This window comes from Channa argus, chromosome 2 (genome assembly GCF_033026475.1).
Source record: "Channa argus isolate prfri chromosome 2, Channa argus male v1.0, whole genome shotgun sequence".
Taxonomy (NCBI): Eukaryota; Metazoa; Chordata; class Actinopteri; order Anabantiformes; family Channidae; genus Channa; species Channa argus.
The window spans coordinates 1,387,097-1,413,102 of NC_090198.1; the positions used below are offsets into that span (position 1 = coordinate 1,387,097).

General features: G+C 39.8%; 1 protein-coding gene and 1 long non-coding RNA gene across 4 annotated transcripts; one reads left to right on the forward strand and one right to left on the reverse strand.

Moving 5' to 3' along the window:
• Positions 1 to 7,697, forward strand: LOC137108838 (uncharacterized). The gene is made up of 3 exons (XR_010912243.1): positions 1 to 730; positions 7,088 to 7,219; positions 7,462 to 7,697. It is a non-coding gene; the product is annotated as an uncharacterized lncRNA (long non-coding RNA).
• On the reverse strand, positions 3,647 to 25,830 carry cers3a (ceramide synthase 3a). Of its 3 annotated transcripts, none has more exons than XM_067493892.1 (12): positions 25,609 to 25,830; positions 19,950 to 20,145; positions 19,239 to 19,356; positions 17,752 to 17,870; positions 17,158 to 17,215; positions 16,919 to 16,969; positions 15,530 to 15,622; positions 13,450 to 13,578; positions 12,828 to 12,934; positions 10,661 to 10,814; positions 4,444 to 4,665; positions 3,647 to 4,242 (listed from the first exon to the last, which is right to left on the reverse strand). In XM_067493892.1, exons 2-11 carry the CDS (start codon positions 20,120 to 20,122, stop codon positions 4,477 to 4,479), a joined length of 1,191 nt encoding a protein of 396 aa, XP_067349993.1. In that variant the 5' UTR covers positions 20,123 to 20,145; positions 25,609 to 25,830; the 3' UTR covers positions 3,647 to 4,242; positions 4,444 to 4,476. The 3 variants fall into 3 exon arrangements, with proteins under 3 accessions (XP_067349993.1, XP_067350002.1, XP_067350012.1); XM_067493901.1 differs by lacking the exon at positions 25,609 to 25,830 and adding an exon at positions 23,794 to 23,938; XM_067493911.1 differs by lacking the exons at positions 3,647 to 4,242; positions 4,444 to 4,665 and adding an exon at positions 8,242 to 9,077.
• Between the last annotated feature and the right edge of the window lie 176 nt (positions 25,831 to 26,006).

A 26,006-nucleotide genomic window follows, 5' to 3' on the forward strand; every position in this document is an offset into this window, starting at 1 on the left:
AATCGTTGTGAGGACACTGCTCCCATTTCTAAAGGCTGTTTAAGAATTAAAAGTTGGTTTTAGGGTAAGGATCAGGTTTGGGCTAATGTGTGTGACCTTTGTAACCTTATTAAAATTTGTATTAAACCATTGGCACAGTTATTCCAATAGTGAACAATACAAAAGGACATAATGTTCACACCAATGAATGAATGAATGTGGTGGTGAATTACTGGAGCAGCAGTTTGAAACCCAGCTCCACATGTTGGCTCCAGCAACCTGAAATGGCAGCTTCCCTTGGAGTCCAGATGTTTCTCATGCGGATCAATAACGTTCTCAAAACTAAATGTAAACTATGTTTAAATACACCTGTGGGGGATTAGAGGGAAAGTGTTGAAGCATTTCGTTTCTTAGCCAGCAATCAGACATCTACACCCACTTCACTAGTATAAAAAGTCAAATTCAAATTAGAACTGTTTTGATGTGTACTATGTGTACTATATGTTTTTGTTTGTTTCCAAGTGTATGAACATCCAGCCTGTTTGTCTCTCCTTTTCCCAGGTGTGATGGAGATGATGTAGAGGAAGATGTATGAGGTAGAAACTGGTGATGACACATGAAAGCTGCTCATCTCCATCCACAATTATTCTTGCTGCTCTTCCTTTCTTTCTTCTCCAGCTGGTTGGTGCACAGTGATGAGCACCATCTTGTGGCCAAGAGTGGACTTAAAACTGAAGAAGTGATCCTCAACGTGAGTAATCATCTTAAAATGTAATTGTGTTTCCTAAGACTATTACATTACATTGCATTACATTCATTACTATTCTGCAGTGATCATACAGTACGCCCTGTGCCACTTCCACTACAATTAATTATTGAAGAATAACAGATTGCATTTGATTATGTGTGAATGTTGTGAAGTGTAGTAAGATTATTGGTAGCATCAATGGATTTATTCTATGGGCCAGACACTATGAGAGCAGCCCTTTCTTTTAGCTCTAGTCTGTATGTTTATACTGATACCAGAATAAAAAGCATTGCAATAGTCTAGTCTGGAAGAGATAAAAACATGGATGATCTTGGTTTTAGTGTAAGAGCCTCAGAAGAGATGATGTTAACAGTGATGTCAAGTGGAAAGGTTAAAAGTTAAAATAGACTTGACATGGTGGGGGAGGGAGACAGACTGTGCTAGTCTGACAGTATGTATTGTGAGATCATACTGTATTAACTAAGCTAATAGACACAAGCACCGCACTTTTAATGAACCTTGGATATTTTAAACCCTGTAGGTAATTTTCAGTGATTCAAATCATGGACCGATTTGTAAACCCCTTTTTCCCCTTGGTTGAATTTTCTTTCACATAGAGGAAAGCAAAACTCAAACATGCTGTTTTAGGCTGGATGTTGGTTTTATCACGTTTCTACCACTAACAAGCTGCTCCAAAATTTATTTGGGATCAGACCATGACCACATCCAGTAAAGAGTGGTTCTCAATTCCTGTTCTCAAGGACCCCTGCTCTGCCCCTACCCACTGAAGATTACCTGGACAATGTGTGTTCAGTAAGATTCCAGTGAATCACAGTCTGGGCAATAAACCTAGCAGAAAGTTACAGCCGATGCTGGATGCAACTCCTCACCCCAACAAACAACCCAACAATAAAAAAAACACAGATGTTTAGGTAAAATATGCTCTTTTGTTTGACGTCGCATTGTAGTTAAGCACAAATTTTATATCCCATTATGGCCAAATGATTAAAACAAGGAATTTTTATTTTTACTTTCATATTAACATATTATTTATTGTGCATTCAGTTAGTGCAAATGAAGTAATACAAGATTTTTAAGGAGTTTATAAAAACAATAATACATACTTTATAGTGTTATATCAATGCAAAATTTGCATCCCCCTTGTAAACTCACTAGAGTACATATTAAAAGGATAACTTTTAATATGTACAATCATGTGTGTCAACACTTAACAACTGATGAGTGGCACTAGGTGTAAACTGACATTACGCTTCAAGAACACTAAGACACTAAGGCTTTGAATAAAGTGAAAGTAAGAAAAGCCAAAAAAGAGGAAATGAAGAGGCAGGGGATCTTGATATAAAGCACAAAGTTGTATAAGATGAATGTTTTACTATCATCTTTCCAGTCTTGACTTGAATATCAATAGAAAGCAGTGGACAGATGTGAAGGCTGACTTTGAACAATGATACCCCGAAGAATTATTCAAAATTACAGCTGAAAGGAAACTAACCCTGCTCATAGGATACAAAAAGAGGCTGTAAAAGATAATTTTTTATGACTTAATGTTTTTATAAACTGCTTGACAAATGTTCTTATTTCTGAGAAAAGCATATGTCTACTAGTTAAATGTGCTTTAAACATTAAAATTGAGAAAAAGGTCTGTACAGTTGTTTTGGGCCACACCTGAGCAAGATTGCTGTGTTCAGACATGTGCAGATCAAATTGAAACCAGACTAAGTGAAGTACCTGCTCTCACTATTTCCTGCTCGTTGTCACAACTCTTCTAAGTTCACTGTGTAATTATGTGAGCCAGTGAGAACAGTATTGACATTGTCAACACTTGAAACACTGGAAGCGTCCATGCATTCAGTGTGTTACTATAGTTTATCACTGAGTGTTGGAAAGTCAATCATGTCTGGTCAGACTTCGCTTTGTGTTTTCATGTTCAAACAACGAGACCACATCACTAAAACTGGTGAATGCTTTACCTAAATTATTATAAAGAAATAGTGAAATAAAGAATTATGTAATGCCTCCATACAGATCAGATTGGTAATGGTATGTTTTCTTCGTATTGAATTGGAATTTCATATTGGAATTGAAGTTAAAGGTACACAAACAATTTAGCTAGGTTTATGGTTTATGGTTTACTGGGTTCAAATAAATGTGGTTTATCATCAATATGATTTCTCATTATTACTCTTTAAAGACTATTGATGCCATGTGTCTTGTCCATGGACACTTGACTGAATTCTTCAGACTCTAGGTATTAGTGTCATCCAGGTCATGGTATTACGAAAACAGCTTTATCTGATACCCTTTCAATTACGTTGCACTTGTACAATTGTACAGTTAGGGGCGACTGTGGCACAGGAAGGTAGATTTGTCCACCAATCTCACAGTTGTTGGTTCAGTCCCTGGCTCCTTCAGTCACATCTTGACGTGTCCTTGAGCAAGACACTGAAACCCAACTTAGTTGCTCCTGGTGAGTGTTGGCCAGCTGCATAGCAGCTCCCCCATCGGTGTATGAGTGTGTGTGTGATTGTGAGTGTGAATGGCTGAATAAGAAGCAGTGTAATGCGCTTTGAGTGCAAATAGGTAGAAAAGTGTCATATAAGTACAGATCATTTACAGTGACAATAGGCATATTCTATTCTATTTAAGACATTTCACTTATCAACAGTTCTCCAGAACACTTGCCAAAACACTTCCAACACTGATCAAGATCAGTTTGGTCACTTTTGGTGTCTGCTGGAAACAGATTTACATAGTTGTCACAAAGCACAATGGACTGTTCTCTTGGAAATCTTTTGTCCAATACTGATTTGATGCTGAGAAACTTAATCTTTGCTAACAATGACATTATGCCTTTTATTGAGTTCTGATTATGAAGTATGAGACACGACCATATTTAAATCAGGTAAACAGTTAAGGTTTTATGTTTCTATTAACTTAAAAAGCGACAATGTGCAAAAAACCATTCATCCTATATTTTGAAACAAGATGCCCTGCACCAGATTTAGCCAGTGGCTCGTTTCCATCTTATTTCCTGTTGAAGGTACACAATGAGAAAGCAAGTTCAAATGTCAAATCATAAAAGACGGTAAATCAATTTGAAGGATTAAGCCTCTCAGTGTCATCTGAATTTGTGCTTCAAAACAAGAGATACAATTTTGCTTATATTTCTTTTACAATCACAATATTTCTTCATAAGTTTGTGTTTCTCCAAATGTTCAGTCTTCAAATCTCCAAATTATATCCAAGTCTTCATATAACTCTCACAGATTTTCAATGTGATCTCCGCCTTTTGGACCCCACTGTATTTTATGTGTCCACATTGCATGAGGGTGGGTGCAGCACCAGCCTAAACCAGCTCCCAACAATCTGGAAAACTCTACCTGTAACCATAAATAACCAGGGCAAACCAGCAGAGGGTTGACAAAAATGCCAGCAGGACTTGAATGAAACATTGAGTTCAAGAAGATGTAGAAACGAACCACGTTCCACCGATTCTGTAATTCACATAGAAAAAATCGGATGTAATGATGAGCACACAAGTCTTTTACCTGTATATGTCAAGTATTCAAAACATTTTGACAAGAGCCCGTCTTATCTGGATTAGATCCTCTTCCAGATTTAAAGAAAATACTTTGTAAATTATTTGCTTTTTGGTCCATATTGCATGAAATTTATTTTTGAATTGTTGTTCTCACGTGTTGAACTTTATTATTCACACTGAGTGTGACTCAGTGCACACTCTTTGAGTGGCTGCTGCTGTCTGCTGTAGACGAGCATCTGAAGCGGCCATTTCTTTCCTCCTTCTCATCAACTGCCAATCCGTTGCCAAGCTTGTGATGTTCTGCAGCTTCATCCTCTGTCTGGCTCCTTTCTTCCTCCTCTTCCTCATCATTGTCACTTCTCTCATCTCTTGTCAGCTGTGACATATCAAAGAGAGAAATACATATTATGCAGAAAAGAAATATGAGGGAAAGGTTGGAAAAGGGGGGAAATAGGATACGAGTGCATATGGAGCAACAGCAGGCCAAGAAAACAGAGCAGCCAGTGAATCTCTGTATGAACCTGAAAAGCTCAGAGTCTCTGATGTGTTGTTCTATCAACACATATTTCTGCATATTAACATTTAGCTAGCATTTTTCATTTTTGAATAGCTTTTTCTTTGTGTGTATGTGTGCGTGTGCATAACGGTGTTATTAAATGTTGGTGATTAGTTTCTGGTAGCTAGACTAAGTCAACTGTGTCTAAGAGAGCAGCTCAGAGCGGCAGTGTGCACATGGACACAGTGGGGTCAGTCAGTTAAATATGTTTCAGCATTTCAGCCTGGACTGACAACATGATAAAATCATTATAATGAACTCAACTACAGTTAGGTGATGTTTGTTTAGGAACAAAACCTACTTGGTTAAATTTAGGAAAAGATTGTGGTTTGAGTAGCTGTAATAGGATATTGGCCAAACAGACATGGTCTTTCACACACACACATGCACACACGCACGCACAAACAAACCACTTTAAATGTTATTAGCAGCATAGCTATAGGCCGGGAGGGACATGCTCCACACAATAGTTAGCTCGGGAAGTCATCATGCTATAGAATGTGCCACTATGCCATTAAGTTTATGCAGAAAAACAAAAAAGTAATAGAAAGATTGTGGGGTGGGTTAGGACACACAGACAACAATCATTAAAGTAACAACACTGAGTAACAATGCAATATCATGATTAAACCGACGAGATCAAATTATTTCACCAATCTTATATCTGCAAATAAGAAAAATCCTACAGTCCTGTTCGATACCATTAAAAATGTTGTCTCGCCCTCAGCTCCACAAGAGTCTGTATACTCATCAGCTGACTGTAACAGAATTTAAATTTCTTTGTCAGTAAAGTGCAGGACATCCTCAAACAACTATAATAGAGGTTCTCCTCTCCACTCTTGGTCCTGTTCTTCTCCTGTCAGCCTACAGGACATTTTAGAAAAAAATTTAGAAAAAAAGATGAAACCTTCTTATAGCCCTGTTGACAATGTTGCAACAACTTTGCTGTTAAACACTACTGATTCACTTGGTCCTTGTCTGGCCTCCCATTCTCAAAGGTAGAATGGGAAGCAGAGCCTTTAGCTATCAAGCTCCTCTCCTGTGAAACTAGCGCCCAGTTCAGATTCGGGAAGCAGAAACTCTCTCTACTTTTAAGAGTAGTAGTTTCATGTTCCAGTCTCTGTAATAAAATGTTGTGATCAATGGTATCAAATGCAGCACTAAGATCTAACAGAACAAGTATAGAGACTAGTCCATTATCTGAGGGCATGAGAAGATCGTTGGTGACTTTTACCAGTGCTGTTTCTGTACTATGATGAACTCTAAATCCTGACTGAAAGTCTTCATACAAATTATTCCTGTACAGGTGGTTGCATAGTTGTTTTGCAGCTACTTTTTCAATTATTTTAGAAATAAAGGGGAGATTAGATATTGGTCTGTAATTGGCTAAAACACCTGGGTCAAGACAGGGTTTTTTAAGTAGTGGTTTAATTACAGCTACCTTATAGGCCTGTGGTACATAGCCTGCTTCTAAAGATAGATTGTAAAGCTTCCTTGAGCAGTCTAGTTGGAATAGGGTCTAGCAGACAGGTTGTTGGTTTACATGAGGTAATAATTGTTAGGTCAGAGAGATCGAAGGGTAAAAAGCAGTCTAACAGGGATTGGGGCCTGGTTCTAGCACTGCTGTACATGAAGATCTATCTGTAATATTTGGGGGGGAGGATCTGGTTCTTTCTCTAATAGCTACAATTTTATTCGTAAAGAAAGTCCTGAAGTCATTGCTGCTCAGAGTTAAGGGAAAACTAGGCTCAACAGAACTATGGCTCTTAGTCAGCCTGGCTACAGTGCTGAACAGAAACCGGGGGTTGTTCATGTTTTCTTCTATTAATGATGAATAATATGCTGTTCTCGAATGAAGGAGAGTTTTTTTGTACATTTTTTATCTGTTTTTCCAGGCCAAATGTGATTCTTCTAACTTTCTGGAACACCACTTCCTTTTTAACTGTTGAGTGTTTGCGAACTATACCATGAAGATCACCTCTGCTGGTTTACTGCCTTCTTTTTCAGAGGGGCAACATTATCGAGTATTGTACATAGTGAGGCTGCAGAATTATCAACAAGATAATCTACTTGTGCAGGAGTAACATTAAGGTGGCAACTTTCCATTGTATTAACACATGGTGAAGCAAATGATGAAAGAATTGTTTCTTTAAATTTGTTTACAGCTTTTTTACTTAAACAATTGCTAAAGTGGAATTTTATATACTATACTGAACCCCTAACAGCCCATTCCCCTCCCCAGCTGTGCAGTGCCGGTCCAAGCCTGGTAGAAATTGGGGAGGGTTGCATCAGGAAGGGCATCTGGCGTAAAAACTGTGCCAAATCAACATGTGTACGGTGATCTGCTGTGGCGGTCTAAGGTGTGATTAAAACAGTGAGTGGGTTTATTTACATTTTGGAAAAAACAATTGTATCTAATAATGAATTAAATGCTGTGTTGAGGCAGTTACTGTCAGAAAATACATGAATGTTAAAGTCGCCCTGTCAGGATCTAGACCTCGTTTCCACTTCCTGCCCAGGACTTTTATTTTGTAGCCCCACTTTCCTGCTTTCTGCCTTATGTTAATTCATCAGCCTGATTGTTTTCCCCTTTTTCCCGGGTTTATTTGTACCCAGCTCTTCCCACAGTTCCCTGCCAGATGCTCCGTCTAACTCCCAGGCAGTGCACCTTGCTCCCTGGTTTACCTGACATCTGTTTTTTGGATTCCTGATTCTTCTTTTTGAACTCTGTTGACTGTTTCCTGTCCGAGGTTTAGTTTGTTCTGTTTTTGATTCTGTCTATTTATCTCCATATCTGTTGGAGTTATCTGCCATATATCCTCATGTTCAATGTTTGTTAACTGTCGTGGCTTTTTTCGTGTCCTCCTCTCACGAACGAAATTATGTTAACCCTTTAGCCTTTTTGATTAATAAAACCGTTTTTCAGTTAACTCCCTCTTGCCGTCTCTTCACTTGGGTCCATCCTTATACAAAACTGTGACACACCCACTAAAATGACTTTATCTGTATCAAGCACTAAATCAGATAGGAAATCAGAAAAATCTATCAAAAGGACTGAAGTACACAATAACAAATAATAGTGGTTTTTGAGTTTTCCAGTTTGGGTACCAAAGACCAAGAGTAAGGCTCTCAAATGAGTTCTAACTATGTTTAGGTCTAGAAATTAATTGGTAAGCTTGAGTAAAAAAATTGCTGCTACTCCTCCACCTCGGCCTGTGCTTCTAGGAACATGATAATTAATATGAGTTAAATGAAATGAAAGTTAAATGAAAAGCAATGACACATATGCACTTAAGTGGTAAGGTGCTGAATAATAAGTACTGCTATTACCAGTCCCAAGTCTGGATAAATGCAGAGGGTTGTGTCAGGAAGGGCATCCGACGTAAAACACATGCCAAATTAAAAATTTAAATCATGACTTTCACTTCTAATCTGACTTCCATACTGGATCAGTCGGGGTTAATAACGATTGCCACCGGTGCTGTTGACCCACAGGGTACCGGTGGAAATATGGCTACTGTTGATCGTAGAATGAGAGAAGTAAGGTGTGTCCGTAGAGAGACAGAGAAGAGGAAAACTAAGAATGTAGGACTGACAGTAGGGACTTTGAATGTTGGTTCTATGACAGGGAAGGCTAGAGAGTTGATTGACATGATGCAGAGAAGGAAGGTGGACATACTGTGTGTCCAGGAGACCAGGTGGAAAGGTAGCAAGTCTAGAAGCTTAGGAGCAGGGTTCAAGATGCTTTACCATGGGTCAGATAGAAGGAGATATGAAGTAGGAGTTATACTGAAAGAGGAGTTTGTGAGGAATGTTCTAGAGGTGAAAAGAGTATCAGACAGGTTGATGAGTCTGAAGCTGGAAATTGAAGGGGTGATGTTCAATGTTGTGAGTGGTTATGCCCCACAGGTAGGATGTGAGTTAGAAGAGAAGGAGAAATTCTGGAGTGAGTTAGATGAAGTGATGCAGAACATCCCCAGAGGTGAGAGAGTGGTGATTGGAGCAGATTTCATGGACATGTAGGTGAAGGGAACAGAGGTGATGAGACTGTGATGGGCAGGTTTGGTCTTCAGGACAGTAATGCAGAAGGACAGATGGTGGTAGACTTTGCAAAGAGGATGGAAATGGCTGTAGTGAAGACTTTCTTCCAGAAGAGGCAGGAACATAGGGTGACGTAGAAGAGCGGAGGTAGAAGCACTCAGATGGACGACATCTTATGTAGATGTTGTAATCTGAAAGAGATCAGTGACTGTGGTCAGGAGCTGCTTCCAGATGACTGGACCACTAAAGCTAATGTGATCAGGGAGACAGGTAGAAGGGTACTGTACTGTGTCATCAGGAAAGAGGGAAATGGACAAGGAGACTTGGTGGTGGAATGAGGAAGTTCAGGAGTGTATACAGAGAAAGAGGTTAGCTAAGAAGAAGTGGGACACTAAGAGAACTGAAGAGAGTAGACAGGAGTACAGGGAGATACAGCGTAAGGTGAAGGTACAGGTGGCAAAGACCAAACAAAGAGCATATGAGGACTTGTATGTTAGGTTGGACACTAAAGAGGGAGAGGTGGATTTGTACAGGTTGGCCAGACAAAGAGATAGAGATTTGAGGATGTGCAGCAGGTTAGTGTGATTAAAGATAAGGATGGAAATGTATTGACAGGAGCCAGGAGTGTGATGGGAAGATGGAAGGAGAACTTTGAAGAGTTGATGAATGAGGAAAATGAAAGGGAACGAAGAGTAGAAGAGGTGACTGTGGACTGAGTTGCATTGTGTCTTCGTAGATTTACAGAAAGCGTATGACATGGTGCAGAGAGAGGAGCTGTGGTATTGTATGAGGACGTCTGGAGTGGCAGAGAAGTATGTTAGAGTGGTGCAGGACATGTATGAGAGCTGTAAGACCGTGGTGAGGTGCTGTAGGTGTGACAGAGGAATTCAAGGTGGAGCTGGGTTTGCATCAAGGATCAGGTGGAGGAAAGTCTAGAGAGGTGGAGGTCTGCTCTGGAAAACAGAGGAATGAAGCTTAGCCGCAGCAAAACAGAATACATGTGTGTGAATGAGAGGGACCCAGGTGGAACAGTGAGGTTACAGGGAGCAGAGGTGAAGAAGGAAAAGAAGAAGAAGTTATTACCACAAGGGTACACGTACCCAGTGTGAAGGGTACAAATGTGTCCTTCTTGTGTGTGACAAGCTGTTGTCACTTTTCACATAATGTCACTTCTTTTCTAAGAACGTGTCAAGTAGACATGATGAAAAGAGAAGAAATGCACAAACTATCTCTGCCTTCTCAGTAACAGACATCTAACATTACACTAGACTTTCTGTTTATCCAAATCATCACCATTCATTGACTGATAACTGCATGATAGCGTCTCCTTCTCACTAATGATACCAGGTATAATATTGTCTAACTTTCTCTCTTTAACATTATGTAAGATAGTTTATACCCATCACAATTAATTGGAAACATTGATAAATGTGTGGGGTGACTGTGGCTCAACTTGCAGTTGTTGGTTCAATCCCCACCTCCTCCAGTCACATGTCAAAGTCTCCTTGAGCAAGACACTGAACCCCAACTTAGTTGCTCCTGGTGAGTGTTGGCCACACTCCCCCATCAGTGTGTGTGTGTGATTGTGAGAGTAAATGGGTGAATAAGAATCAGTGAAAAGTGCTTTGAGTGCCAATAGGTAGAAAAGTGCTATATAAGTGCAGAACATTTGCCTTGTACCTCACATGTAAGTCGCTTTGGATAAAAGCGTCTGCTAAATGACTAAATGTAAATGTACCGTAAATGACAAACGGTTGTTCCTGAGTGGACTTACCATGCCAAACATGAATTTCCTGATCATTCGGAGAATGAGGTAGGCCCAGAATGTGTGCAGACAGAGGAGGACCACTAGCATCACGTTGAAGAAGTAGTAGCCAAAGAAGGGGGGGTAGTGGTGAACAGGGTAAACCCAGGTACAGTGGATCAGCCTGAAATATAGACAGAACGGAAATATTAAAATCTTTGATGTCTACAGTTCTGATTTGTGTCCTGTGTGTGTTGTATAACAATTTAAATACTGTTAGAAAATGTATGTAATAGATGAAGATGCAACAGACTAATAATAATTTCTAAAGACTAATAATGACTATTTAAGATACAGATGCCCATGATTTTAAATTGTTTTAATGACAAAATTTCTAATACTCTGTTTTTCTAATATATATATTGGTTCTGCTTCACTTGACCTCTGCTCTGTGTAATGTCATCATTTGTCTGTTAACTTAAATCAGAACATTTACCTGACCTCTGGTCCCTGTTGCTGTACAGTATCTACAGAATGTATAGTAAGTATAGAACATAACCTTGTTATTCATGTCCGTGTATAAGTCTGACATGATGTGATGTGCATGAATCATGCCACGATTCATTATGCCTGCCAAGTATTATCAGCCCGGAGAGAACATTAGGGCCATCAGAGGTTGAGGACAGTCTTGTAGCTAAGCATCTAAAGCTGTCCTCTTCAATTCTTCAGTTCTTCAGAAAGACATATCATCCTCTTTTGGATAAAGTATCAGAAAATAATAAGTAATTAATTAATTAATAAGAATGGAATCTGCCCGCTTTGAAACATCGCAGATGACCCTGCTGAGGTGTGGTAGTAGGAAAAATCAGAACCGAATTGTCTCTGGATGAAGTCAGGAGCAAGATTAAGCAACAGGCTGCCAATATAGTCTCTATAGAGAAGGCTGGTGACAATCCACCGCATGAGGTAAGTAATCTTTACTTTCTGAAGAATCATTTTCGGCCAGGAAGAAAAGAAATTCAGTCTGGAGCCACAAAAACTGAGGCCTTTACATGCAGGTGCTACATTAGTCCAAATTACCCGATCAACGATACTGCGAAGCATGATAAAGGTAAAGCAAACCATATTTAGACTTTTGCTGAAAACATAAATACAGTCATAAGTTGAGTAAAAGCCAACCAGCCCGCTGTGCAGAAAACATAGAGGAGGTTAGTGAGGCAAAAAATAAAGAGATATAAATAAAGAAGTTACACCGTCACTGTCAGTGTGGCAGTAAATTAGAAATACATTGATCCCGCGGCTGTTTGATATGCAAGGAAAGAGAGGAGCTCCATATTTGGTAACTTTAGAACTGAAAAGCCCATTGTATCAAACCTAACCGTGAGGTATCCACAATCAAACCCTTGCAGATGATCCAAAATGCAGCAGCTCGCCTCATTTTTAATCAGCCAAAAAAGACCCATGTCACACCACTTTTTAGATCTCTACACTGGCTTCCTGTAGCTGCTCGCATCAGGTTCAAAGCTCTGTCTCTTGCTCACAGGGTGGTTAACTCGACAGTTCCTGCTGACCTCAACTCATTCAAGTCTACAATCCTTCCCGCCCGCTGCGATCTGCCAACGAACGACGTCTGGTGGTCCCAGCACCGCACAGAAGACACCAAGCAAAACTTTTTAGCGCAATGATCCCACGATGGTGGAACGAGCTACCAAACTCTGCACGCTCAGCAGACTCTCTCCCAGTATTCAAAAAACTCAAAAAAAATATCGGGGTTCACAGATTATGGAGCATCCATTAGTTTTAATCATAATTTTAAATGGCCCATAAACAATGTTTATGATTTGATCAGGCAAAATTAAAATATAGTGTTTCAGTAAATCGCGGACACACTGAGCTCAGAGATTCCCTGTCTCTGTACTGGCAGAATTGCTCTGTTCTGTCACTGATCCAAAGTAAAAAACACTGACACAGAAAGTGCTCACCAGCTCAGTGTTCTTTAATAATGTCTCGGCAGCCAGATGGCAGGTGTGTCACCTTTAGTTAATGATCAGCAACTGTATAGCTCTGACTATCAGAACTGTGTTAGTTAAAAAAAACTACAAAACGTTGTTGTTTTACTATTAGCAAAGAGTAATATGTTAATATGAAAGAACTAGTTATATAAACACATCAGCACATATTTTATTTATCAGCTTACCAAAATGGAAAGATGATCAGTCGCGTTACCATAAACACTATGGCGAACAGAATAAAAAGAATTTTGCAGGCCGTCTCCCATTTGGCGTAGTTGAATATTTTGGCAGACTACAAAAAAAAAAAAAAAAAGTTTTTAATCATCATCATCAAAAACAAAGTACATGATTAAACTTGACTTCGAGCTTGTTTTCTATGTACCGCAGATCATAATCAATGATAATAATAAACCCTTACAAATTGTAAACCTGCCAAATTCTGATCATACTGAAAACAGAATTAATGTGAAGTGGCAATATTCCTTTTCCAGGAGGTTGTGCCATTGATGTAAAGAGACAAAAAATAAGGTGAGGACACAGGGTGGTGGACGAATGTGGTAAAGCACATATGGTGTGAACATACACTGTAAAGCTCCTTTGTGTGACAACTGCTACTATTATAACATCTGCTGCTTATGTAGAGGTACATATCAATCTTATGACATCATTTTTTAGAAGTGTATTTAGTTCGGCTGGGCGGGACATTGGACCGAAATTCTCAGTTTCCTTTAGCACTAGTACTAAAATGATGAGAACCTAGTGTCGACATGCTATAGCTGTTTAAACGGATGTGTGCCTGCAACTGACCTCCAATAAAACGTCAGAGGCATCGTGGACAAGCATGACCAGCGTTCCTATACGGATGTAGTTGACACACCAGGAAAATGATAAGAGGACCAGAGTTGCCAAGTGGTGGATGATCTGCTCCTTGAAGTCCTGGTTGAGGAAAAAATGGACAATGAATAGTGATCACGTTGGCCATTAGCAGAGACTAATATTTTATTTACATCACGCAGTATAACACTGAGGTACTGAGGTACTAATGAGGTTGCATGGTCCCAGCTGACAGCTTAGTCCTGATGGTGGCCCTAAAGCAAAGCTCAGGGGCTTCATCATAGCATGATCTGGCTTTATCCTCAGGACATCATGAACACTTGAAGCAAGTTCCGTGGAAATCCGGCCATAGAGTTCAAAACCCTTGTTAAATGTTTTTGTCAGAAGTTTTAATCTGGGTAAAAGTTCTGTTAATTAACAGACATCATCACGGGTGTAGCAAAGTAGGAGCAGCAGCTCCAGTGATCGATGAGTCTTCACAAGGGACATTCAGGCCAATGTACAGTCACTGTAGTTAGTCACATAAAAGAACATCAAACACACAAACATTCCATCTTTGGAGCATTTGTATGACTTTATTTGAAAGTGGTCAACTACTGTGAACTATAGTGAACTACTGTAAAATACAGTAATTTATGTCTCACCCACAATCTCTAGACTACCTCATTTTCTTTTTAGTGACTACAGTAATAAAATGAAGAAGTAAACAGAGAGAGGATAGATTAGGCATGTAAGTATTAATAGCACAACTGTAGAACTGTATGACGTGTAATGAATTGTGGTTTCGTATGTAATTTTTTTTGTTACATTTCTTTCATAAGAAACAAATAGACCAAGTCCTTTTTGATTAGCCAAAAAACAATACAACAGAAAGTTTTATGGTTAAATTAGCATGAAGAATGTAGGCTAGGTCTAAAGATGCAAGTTCACACTTGTGTTATATGTGCATCACTGAATCCATTAAGTTTCTCATTCTCTGTGTTGCTGTGTAATAACTCTGGACTTTCTGATCCCAGACAGGATGGGGTCATTCGCCACCAAACTGTGACGATTTGGGATGCATCGTCCCAGTTGCTGTGAAGTTGCTGTGCCCTCCACCTTCCATCCACATCCACCACAGGACAAGACAGAAGACAAGTTTAAATTCTGGTTGACTGTGATGTCAAGTCAGTCAAGTTACTCACTCAAGCCTCCGAAGATGATGGCAAGTATTGTGTGCGGGCTTTTATTTGCTGCCTGATTTGTGACATGTCCTTGTGTTTATGTGTTTTAAAGAAGACATCAGGACATTTGGAAACCACTTTGCTAGCCAACAGTTCATTATTCTTTTTTCATGTAACTGTTCTCCTTTCTGGTCATGATAACAGAGGATGGAAATTATTGTAGCTTCTTGTAGCAGCGTCTTATGTCTTATGGACTGTGGATGGCAATGTTGTGTCACCTCTATTGCATGTTAGTAACACAGTGAAGTACTGTCTGACTTCTCATGATCAGTTATGCCCATGCTCACACTCTTCTGGCCCTTCTCTGCGACACTTCTGTTCAGACCTTTCTTCTTCTGTGGTGAACTTTCCATTGAATTTATGAAAACTGTCAACTTGTTTGAAAGTCTGCTGACAGTTTCTGACATGTCATGGTTCGTGCTCGCGCTCACAAGTGGTTGTAGCTGCAACTTTAGTCTAATAAATCAGCAGTCCCAGCATGATGAGAACATCTGGTCCTGCTGACCTCAGGGTTTCTTTTGCTGAGAGGAGTGAAGTTTCTTTCTTTTGGTTTGTTTAGTATTTATGCACGCTGTCTCATTCTCCCACTCCCAAACTACCCTTTCATAGAACATGTGAAATTATTTGAAAGAACAGCCTTTGACACATATCACAGAAATTATATTTATAAGCTTGAGATTCTGACTCTTTCTGAACATACTGTGTCAAAACTACTGTAAACTGTAAATAAAAGATTAAAACTGGTAAGAACAATAAAAGTAGAGTTACAAAAGCAGACAGGCACATTAAATGTGGGACTTGTAGGAGATTGAAGCTTGTTTACAACTCACCTTTCTCTTGACATCAAAGGCAACGCTGAAGAGAAGTGAGCCATAGAAGCTCAACTCCAAGACATAATACCAGTACTGAGACTGCAGCATGGACTGCACACAGAGAGAGACAGAGTCAGAAAGAGATGGACGACATGAAACATGAATCTTCTTATCCTTTCAGCTGTTCCCTTTCAGGGGTCTCCACAGCGAATCGTGCCTCCATCTAACCCTGTCCTCTGCATCCTTTTCTCTCACACCAACCATCTTCATCTCCTCCCTCACTACATCCATAAATCTCCTCTTTGATCTTCCTCTAGACGTCCTACCTGGCAGCTCCAACCTCAGCATCCTTCTACAGATATATTCACAGTTTCTCCTCTGAACATGTCCAAACCACCTAAATCCAGCCTCTCTGACTTTATCTCCAACACATCTAAAATGAGCTGCCCCTCTGATGTCCTCATTCCTGATCCTGTCCATCAACGTCACTTCACCAGTATTGCACCTCGTCCTTCCACCTGGGTCCCCCTCATTGACAAACATGTATTCTGTCTTACTTAGCTTCATTCCTCTGTTTTCAAGAGCAGACCTCCACCTCTCTAGAATTTCCTTCACCTGCTCTCACTACAAATCACAATGTTATCTGCAAACATCATAGTCCATGGAGATTCCTGTCTAACCTCATCTGTCAGCCTGTCCATCACCAGAGCAAACAAGAAGGGGCTCAGAGCTGATCCTTGATGCAGACCCACCTCCACCTTGAACTCCTCTGTCACACCTACAGCACACCTCACCACTGTCTTACAGCTCTCATACATGTCCTGCAGCACTCTAACATACTTCTCTGCCACTCCAGACGTCCTCATACAATACCACAGCTCCTCTCTCTGCACCCTGTCATACGCTTTTTCTAAATCTACGAAGACACAATGCAACTCCCTCTGACCTTCTCTGTACTTCTCCATCAGCATCCTCAAAGCAAATACTGTATGTGTTTCCTCCCACAGTCTACAGGCATGTTAGTTAATTGGTGACTTTAAACTGCCTGTAGGTGTGAATGGTCTGTTTATGTCTCTCTGTGTCTAATGTCTTGCAGTCCTCTTAGTGGCTGTTACTGTGCTCTTAATAAACAAAAACTTAATCTCCATAAATACTTACACGTACTAACACTCTTGTTAATCTTACTATTCACCATAATATTTTGAATAATGTAACTTCACAAGATTAGATATTGTGATCAAATGAACCTCAGGATACTCAGGAGAAAACAAAAGAAGAAAAAGCTTGGCAGAAACCTTGCGCTAAATGTGGATTGAGGGCAAGGGTGTGACTGTTGGAGGAGCTAGTTTGGTTAAAGATGTTGAGATGATTTTACATTCTTAAGATAGTGTACAGAAGTATACAAACCTGCTTTGGAAAACTTGTCCATACTTCCTGAGTGTCATAAAACCATTCTTTCTGCATAAACATGGACAAAAAAAGTTTACATTTTTGGACAGTTAATTTGAAATGTAGAGTCAGAGTCAGTGAAGTTTAAGGCAGGTAATGACTCAAATTTAGGAACAGCTGTCTTCAAATTCTTTTCCAGTATAATTTTGCGTTTCTAGCTGGGACAGAATCACAGTCCAATAATATAAGTTACTCACATCATACAGCGCTATTATGCCTCCGATAAATGCAGACAGGTAGAAAAGAAACCTCCAACTGTGGGAACAAGAGGAAAGACATGGAGTCTGTGGCTCTTAGAGGTGCTGCATGGCTGTGATCACACTGGGCCTCACTTGCCAACTGTTCTTAAGAACAATTTTCTTCTAAAATTTCCACCCAATTATTTTAAGATTTTGACATTCACCAGTCTTTTCTTATTTGGAGTTTGGAGAGTGAGAGTGAGGGTGTGTGTGTGTGATGGAGTGTGTGAGTGAGCAAGTGCTTTATAACTTGGTGTATACATTTTTATGCTGTCTGGAGTCTGTTGCTCCAACATCTTTAGTTTTCATGTGGCTGTTTTTGACTTCCTCACTGTTTCTGCATGAGGATCATGTGTGTGTGCCTATTTGTTTGCACCCTGCAGTTTATTGCCCTTTGTTTGGCACTGGCAGGGTATTTACCTAGTCTAAAAGGGAGCAGGTAGAAAATACTTTCAACATGAGAAGACAATAGGAGTAAATCATAGTAAAAAGTGTGCAAACAAACACATTATGAATCTGACAAAGACACACACACACACAGAGAGTAATGACCTGGCCTCTCTGAACTTCTTCAGGACTCCAGGGCGGTCCTGATTACGCCTTCTTCTGAACCAGCACTCAACTTGTCTGACTGATAAACTGCTTTTCTTAGACAGCCCATCAACGTCAGCCTTCAGGGAGTGAACACACACATACTGTAGTTACACATGCAAACAAGCCAAGGTTTGAATATGAATTGATTTTTTTAAAATGTCAGGAGTCAATGAATGCTGTCAGCAGTGAGGGTTGTAAATTAACATATACCCAAAGTACACTTTGACATCTGCCAGTGGTTTGGTTTGACTTTCTCTAATTGGTTAGAGTTTAGAATCTCACTCAAAAACCTCTAGAAGTGAACATCTCTTCACTTGTGTGTGTGCTGTTCTAGGAGTCTGTCTTACATGAGATTTTGACAGCACATTTCCACATTATCATATTTTACGGAACATATCTCTGATAAAACTTTTTCAAAAATATTTACATCCTATAGCTTTAAGGAGAGTAAAGATCCAGCATCCACACAGAGTAATGGGAATTATGAATTTCAGTAGATGGTAAGAGCACAGGTGTAAAACTTGGTAAGATGGTTTTTGTGATTAGCTCTGGCTCGTGTTGTTAACTAATAACAATGCACCACCTAGGAACTCTGCTGTGTTTTGGCCCAAACGAAGACCCCTTGTCATGAACAAGATCAGGAAATGAGCATTGCAGTGCCTGATTCTGAATGTGGACAACAGTATCTTAATCAGCCATCTGAGACACTATGTTGTTACCAGTGGTATGAGTCTGATTTGGTTCATCTCTGTTCAAACAGGTCCTTCTCTCTTATACTTGGAGAGGCCTCACCCTGGCATGCGCCTGTCTTTTGTGGGGTCCCTTTGGAATTTATTCTGGGTACCTTTTTATTAATTATATGTTTGTGACCCCATGGAAAAATCATATACATAACATTGATTTTCAATGTTCCGAACGACTCAAAACTGAATGCGCCAATAAAGGCTGTAACCACTGATATTGTCATATTTTATGCCATGCTTAACTGGATGTCCAATAGTTCCTGAGGTTTAATGACTCTGAATCAGAGGTAGTTATTGCATACACTAAACCTTCTGCACCCTTAGCAATCTTTTAAAAAGAGGCCCAACACCCGGGTGTTATATTTGATACAGCACTATCAGAGCATATCAGAGCATCAACTTCATCAACGACATGCACACAGTATATCACATGTTACTGTGTATGTGCCTGTGCAGGTGCAGACTGCTCAGAGTGACCGTGCTGACTCTGGTCCTCCATGACATTTCAAAGACCATGAGTGTTAATACTGAGGCTGATCTGAGTGAATACTGAGGTGTTCATCGTGATAAAATCCTCTTTGAAACATTACATTCCAATATTACAGCACAGCGGCCTGGGAAGCATGGTGTGATAGTTTCCTTTGATAATTACTCTGTCACATTGGGTAATTGTCAGAGATTTTTGGGAGGAACTGTATTTACCTGGGGAGGATTTCTACACTGAGTAATGTAATAGAGTTCCAGGATGGGGTTGTGCTCTGCTTTCAAACGAACCCTCTCCCTGACCCCAACAGAGACTGCGAGAGGTGTTGCTATCCACCTAGAACGCAGTAAACACACACAAAGGGTTCAATTAATAGTAATGTGTATGACAGTAGCAGTAGAGTTTACAATAAGATTTAACTGTATTAAGTATATATCAGTTATACCAATTAACCTGTAGAATGCTGCAGGGTATAATTATTGCTGATGAGACTAATGTTATTGGCAGTAATAGAAATGCTGTTAGTTCATCAGTACACTGAGTTTAGAGACAAAGACCATCTGTTTGTATATTTAAGCCAATTTAGCACATATTCTTTAAATCCTTTATTTATTACTTATTTACTTATTATAATTTGTGTATTATTTATCTGGTGTGCATTTTCACATCCATCTGCACATAAGCTGCTTTATGTGGCACATAATATTAATTAATACCCTCGTCTTGGCAGTAATAAATTCAGAATGAAATAAAAAGCGAAAGTTGAGGAGCACAGTATGATTTGATATCTGTCGTGTTTGTAGAAGGCTGTTAATGTATGTGGCCATTTCAGGGCCCACAGATCAAATCTCTGTTTGGGACGTGGTTGTTTTGGTGGCCTGGGGCCAAGCCACCAGGCCCAGAATTCCAGCATTTGACGTTGATCTTACCTTTCAAACAGGTATCTGATGAGTAAGAAGATGAAGGCATAAGGGACAGTGACATAAAGATGTGAGGCTTTTGCATAGACCCGGCCCTCCTTGTCCTCCAGGTCAGCCCATGTCAGGTTTGCAGGCAGCCAAATTCTGTCCCACCAGAACCACTCATACAATATATCAAGCATCCTTCCCCCCTAATAGTTCCACCCTGACAGACAGACAGATAAAACACAGGTTAGGTTACTGTAACTGCAAACAATCATAAAGCACCGTCTTACTTATTTACAAAAAACTGTGTAGTGAACTGGGTCCCGTTCTTTGTGCATGGATTAACAGGTTAGCTGGGTAATTTTGACAATTTAACATGATCCTGTGCACATAGTCACATTGTGCTTGTTGTCCCAGCAACAGATCCTTAATCTCAGACCTACTCAGGAGCAGGTTTGTTCTCAGGTTTAGTGAGTGGAAACAAGCTACTGTAACCTCTCAGATTTTAGTGGTGTTGGAGCAGGAAGTCTATCCATCTCTGGGGCTCTGGGGCTATTTGGTTTCACAGATCTAAGATCAAATGCTGGTAATGGTGGAGACTTTATTGTGGGTAAATAAAATGTCCTCTATTTTTTGAATGGTGTTATTCCACTACTCACTAATGCACAGCCATTACAGTGTGTGTCTGCACATATTGGGCCATTAATGATTGATTGATATTAATATCTATTTTGTGGTTAGATTGCTCCAACATGCTACAGACTGCTGTCTGTGACAAATGTATTTAGGCCAACATACTGATGGATTTTAAAACTTTATAAACACTTATCACTTCTAATCTTCCCAAATGTCAAAGGTTTGCTTGTGTAAGAACAGCACGTTTATAGTTGGATAAACCTACTGGTCCAACACAATTAAAATCTGAGATATTATATTGTTTCCACTGACTAAACCTGAAAACAAACCTGCAGGTTAGAAATTGCAGATCTGTTGCTGGGGACACAAGATCAACATGACTCTGGAAGAACCAGCAGATCTGGGATTACATTAAATCATCAACAGAGTTATGCAGTTGACTTGTTAATCCACATACAAAGAACAGGGCCCTGTTCTAATGTGAGTAACTGTTCAAATATTTGTGGGTTTAAATCAACTTATAACACATTCAACTGGCATCAGCAGCAGTCTGACGACATTCACCACAAAATATCAATCAATAATCCATAGGTCTTTATCTGTGTGTGTGATAAAGCAGCTCCCCATCGGTGTGTGAGTGTGTGTGTGACTGTGAGTGTGAATGGGTGAATAAGAAGCCGTGTAAAGTGCTTTGAGTGCCAATAGGTAGAAAAGTGCTATATAAGTGCAGAACATTTACCATCTTTTGTCATAAGCATGTAGCTAATAGCAAAAGTGCTTATCAAGATGTGCAATAATCCCGGATAATGAATCCCAGCTTTTCTAATCCAGTTTAGAAGTGGGTTAGAAGAACTGACATCACTGGATAACTTGATCTTGGGTAGATCTAGCTCCAGCATTACTCACATGATTTTGGATCTTTTAAGCCATTTGTAAAGAATATGGCCCTGATAAAAGCACATTAGTTATTTGACAGTGAACTTATCAACAAGGATTTTTTTCAGTCTGCACACATGATGCTATGACTGTAGTTGTGATTTAAAAATGTAAAAAAAGAATTTGAGTCAACATGCATTGTTTAGATGTTTTTCATTTGCATTGCATTTCATAATTAAATGAACTAAATATTTGAATATATTAATATTGCAAACATGTGTTACTTATAGAATTCCCTCTGCAACTAAAAACTTTTGCCAAACCATCGAACTGTCATCCAATGATTTCATCTGGCTTCTCATTTCTTACAATATTTTATCTGCAACGACACTTTTTAGGGAACATATTAATTAATCGTCAGCTGTGTTGCTTGCATTATTTATCTGAGGTAAACATCATCTACCTTTGAAATTAGGTGTCTAAAGTGGGTCAGTAACGCAAATGTGTCCTGATCTAGGAATACTGTGCACAGATAATAATAATTCATAATACTGTTTATTTTGTCATATCTGTCATCTATGTTTGACAAAGTATTTGGACCTAGACGTTTCCCAATAGACTAAGGATGGAAAATTTAAAATGTGTATAAATGAGTTGTGTCATTTAAAGGAATATATTCTGGTATTACAAGAGTTATATTGACTACATATATTTTCTTTTTAACTGAAACATTTTAAAAAGCAAAACATTAACTACAGGCAAATATATTGTAAAATGTGCTATTGACTATTGCTTTCACCGCATGTCGTTGGCGTATCAGTGGTCACTGCTGTAAATGCTGTAACCAGTCTGCATGCATTCAAACAATCCTTATTCAACCTTTGTCTTTCTCCCTCAACAGTAGAAATTGAACTCTGCCCATGATTAGAAATAGATGTCAGCAGCTGAGAAATAGCAGAGATACAGAGCTTGGCAAGATGCTGAAGGGAATCATTTAGGCATGAGCTCCTGTAGATTATGACTAGATAGGCAGGGAAAACTACCAGTGTGGGAAAACAGTTGCTGGTGTATCACGTGTTGTGAAGCTTTATAGAATTCTGCCTGCTGTTGAGCCTAAACTGCAATTAACAGTACTTTGAAGAAATAATTGGAATTGTAAGAAAGCTACAAGTATTATAATTTGAAACTGAGCATAATAGAAAGTATAAGTCATTTTTAATAGTTGGACTATAAGCCAAAACTAAATTAGAGGGTAGAATATTCTAGTTTAAAATGGAGGTAAATGTTTTCACATTCCAGACTCAAAGTTTGACATCAAAAGCAAAGCTGTCCTGTTTGGGCTGGAACAGAATCCTAAAAACAAGAAGAGGGTGGCCCGTAAACTTGTAAAAACATTGATGAATACACATATACTGAGCATCTGACAAAGCACAGAGAAATCCCAGGCCTGAAACTGTAGGCAGCTGAGCTCATCTATTTTTCCAGAGCTGGAAGTTCTCAGAAAAATTCCATCAGAGACAACAATCACACACTTATAATGAAGTTTTTCATTATAACAAGACAGGGGAGAAAAGAAGTGAAAAGGACTGAAGACAGCAAAAAGATGCTTGTGTATGCAGCATGGTTACAAGCTCAGGACTGTCCCAGTAATAAGGGAGCACAAACAGAGCCTGCACCTTCCCAGGACAACAGTTCTCCATCCGTGTTTTTCCTCTGATAGACTGGTTTTCAAAACTAACAGCAAATACTGAGGTGAAGAGGGAGTAGTCACACTGAGAATACAGAAGGTGAAAACGAGGGTGATCTTTGACTGACACAGGGGTTTTTGGTAGCTGTACTACCTTGTATTATTATTTGAGCCTTAACTATACATACATTCGCTTCTGTAATAGGTGGATGTGTCAAATGTGTTCATGTCTATGTAAAACGTATTAATAAATAGCTCCTACTCTGGAGCTTGCTCGATCCGGTTTTGTTACTTCACTGAGTGTAAGTACATCAAAGAAAAATTCCTATGCTTCCTCTGTGAACAGCAACGTGGGAATTTCTACAGTGTGTGGAGTAAATGGTTAAACAAACAGATCCTATTGCAGAAGGAATTGGCAGTTGATGCTGGTCAAAACGTGTTATTTGTCTGAGTGGGTGTGCGTCTTTCTGTGCATGGGTTGTGTGTAACACCACCATATTTTGCGTGCATTGTGCATAAACAGTCCTTTTTATGATTGCACAACTGTGTGTGTTAGCAAAGTCTGTCTACTCACTTGTTTTGAGATATTTTAGTTGGTGTTGTACAGAAGAGGTCTAAAGGTCATACTCTCATTGTTCATTGATGATCAGTGACTGTGTTGTTTCTTACTGGAAACAGGACGGCTGTCTGCTGAAGCTCAGAAGAAGTTGGGGGATGTAGCAGGGCAATGAAGAAAAAAACATCAAAGGAAAAGTGCTACAGGAGGAAGAAGAGTGGCCAAGTCCGCGTCCAGACATGTATCCAAAATTAAATGTGTATGAGTTAGTTGTGTAATAGAGATGCTGTGGAATGAGCTCAGAGACACTCACACAGCACATGTTCTAAGACAGTGTCTGAGCTTAAGCAATTTAGCTCAGAATGGCCCAATATTCCTCAAGAAAACTGCGGGAGTTAGAAGAACCTGCAGCCAACCTACAGTAGAGTTCACATGTTTTTTCTCTCCCTTTATAAAACGGATGTAATATGCTAGAATTACTGAATGTAACAGAATCCTATCATGAAGGTTTACAGGTTTTCCTAAACAAATATTTACCCATTCCCTCCCTTCTTCTCAAGATCGCTCCAAAATCTTTTTAATAACTTTCTCCCCTAAGGGCTAGAAAGACAGGGTGACAGAGGCGAAGATTAAAAAAACAAAACGGGAAAAAACTAACAGTGAAAGCCTGGGTGGCAGTGTAGAAACAAGTCCCAGTACAAAGCAATTAAAAAAGGGAGCCAACATGCTGCGTGTGTGCGTGTGTGTGTGTGCGTGCACGCGTGTGTGTGTGTGTGTGTGTGTGTGTGTGGGGGGGGGGGGGGGGGGGGGGTTAGGTTAGGGTGAAAAGCAGCAAGGGAATGGATTTCATCAATACTGTGACTATCCCTAGATTTATAGAAAGTCAGTGTGTTTTGTTGGGGTGACAAAAAACTATTCAGTGTCTGTGATCTGTCAACCTGCAGGGGAGGCCAAGCTGGTGATCCCCCGTTTTCCCAAGGACCCCACACTATATGAGGACACGGAGGACTCTGCAGTGTTCCTCTGAACACAGAGACTCAGTCAGGCTGTAAGGTCACAAGATCCGTGTGGATATGGGAAATGGGATCTAGTCTATTCTTACTTTCAAAACAAGAATGAGCTGTTTGTGCGAATGCTCACAACTGAGTCAACATCACAACCTCTGTATGGACTCGGGTAAACTAAAGGATGTGGATCATCCTAAAAATGTTCATACTGTTTCCACAATACGGAATCAACATTTCCTCAGAAACTCACTGGGGACTCGCTCAGTGACGGCGTACTGTACACGTTCAGCCAACATGCTGCTTTGGGCAGCTCCAAACATCAACAGTGAGCTGTTTTGGCAGGAAGTAAACATAGCAAAAGGACAAATAAATAAATACAAACTATATTATTCCCAGTGATATAAAAAATGAAAGTTTCAAGCGTCAGATTTAAGAGCAATAAAGAAGAAAAAACCCTGAGGAAGCTCAAAGACCAGTTCTTCATGACTTCGGGCTGTCAGGCCACTGTAAAAGTGCCGTTTAGCCTTTTCAGTAGTTTGTTTAATGCTTCAAGTCACTTTAAAGGGATTTGCCTCCAGTCAACGTACTTGTCGTTCCACTTTTACATGGCCTCTGGCTCTACAGCGGTTACCCAGCAACACAGATCCTTAAACTGTCAAACCGAGAGGTCACAATCATCTGAAACCTCACAGCTTCTTAATTCTTTTGATTTTAAATGGACCGGCCACACAATATGGATCTTTCAGGATCTTTGTGGAGAAGTTTATGAAGCCTTACAGCAAAGCAACTCTAGAATCATTGATTCATTAATTTAACCAGTCCACCACGAGGCTGGACAGGGGATCATTTCACAAAAGAACAGAAAGCCAAAATAAAAAGTGTGTCACTCACGTTCAAGCTTAAAACAAGAAGCTGGCTCACCTGGCAAACTCCAAGGTCACAGGAAAGGTCAGGCTCTCCAAGACTCTCAGTGCTCCTAAAAGGAGCAGGATATGGCAGTTGATTCCACGCTGTCCGACTGCTGCTGAGCTTGCTGTGGTAAGTGATCACAGCTGATAAAATCCTCTATTCCCCCTCCACGACAAGCAGCCAGCCACTCTTTGTTTGACATTCTTTAGGATCACACCCACTTCAGTCACTATTACCTGGGAAAGGTTTTTTTTCTGCCCTCCAGGAAGTACAAGTAGCCCAATGGATTGACATAACACACCCACAGACGCTTTGTCCTCCCTGCCCACAGGGGATATAATAACCTTGTTTGTATAGTGTTTCTGATAAGTACAAAAGCAAGGTTTCCCACAAAACAAACCTTCTAGGGA

What these genes read in the sequence shown, in the direction of transcription:
- cers3a (XM_067493892.1), bottom strand. Translation starts at nt 20,122, where the DNA reads ATGCTTGATATATTGTATGAGTGGTTCTGGTGGGACAGAATTTGGCTG. An exon ending in ATCAGATACCTGTTTGAAAG is followed by an intron (nt 19,357 to 19,949) that starts GTAAGATCAACG and finishes ACTGCGTTCTAG; the next exon opens with GTGGATAGCAACACCTCTCG. An exon ending in GGACAAGTTTTCCAAAGCAG is followed by an intron (nt 15,623 to 16,918) that starts GTTTGTATACTT and finishes CTCTGTGTGCAG; the next exon opens with TCCATGCTGCAGTCTCAGTA.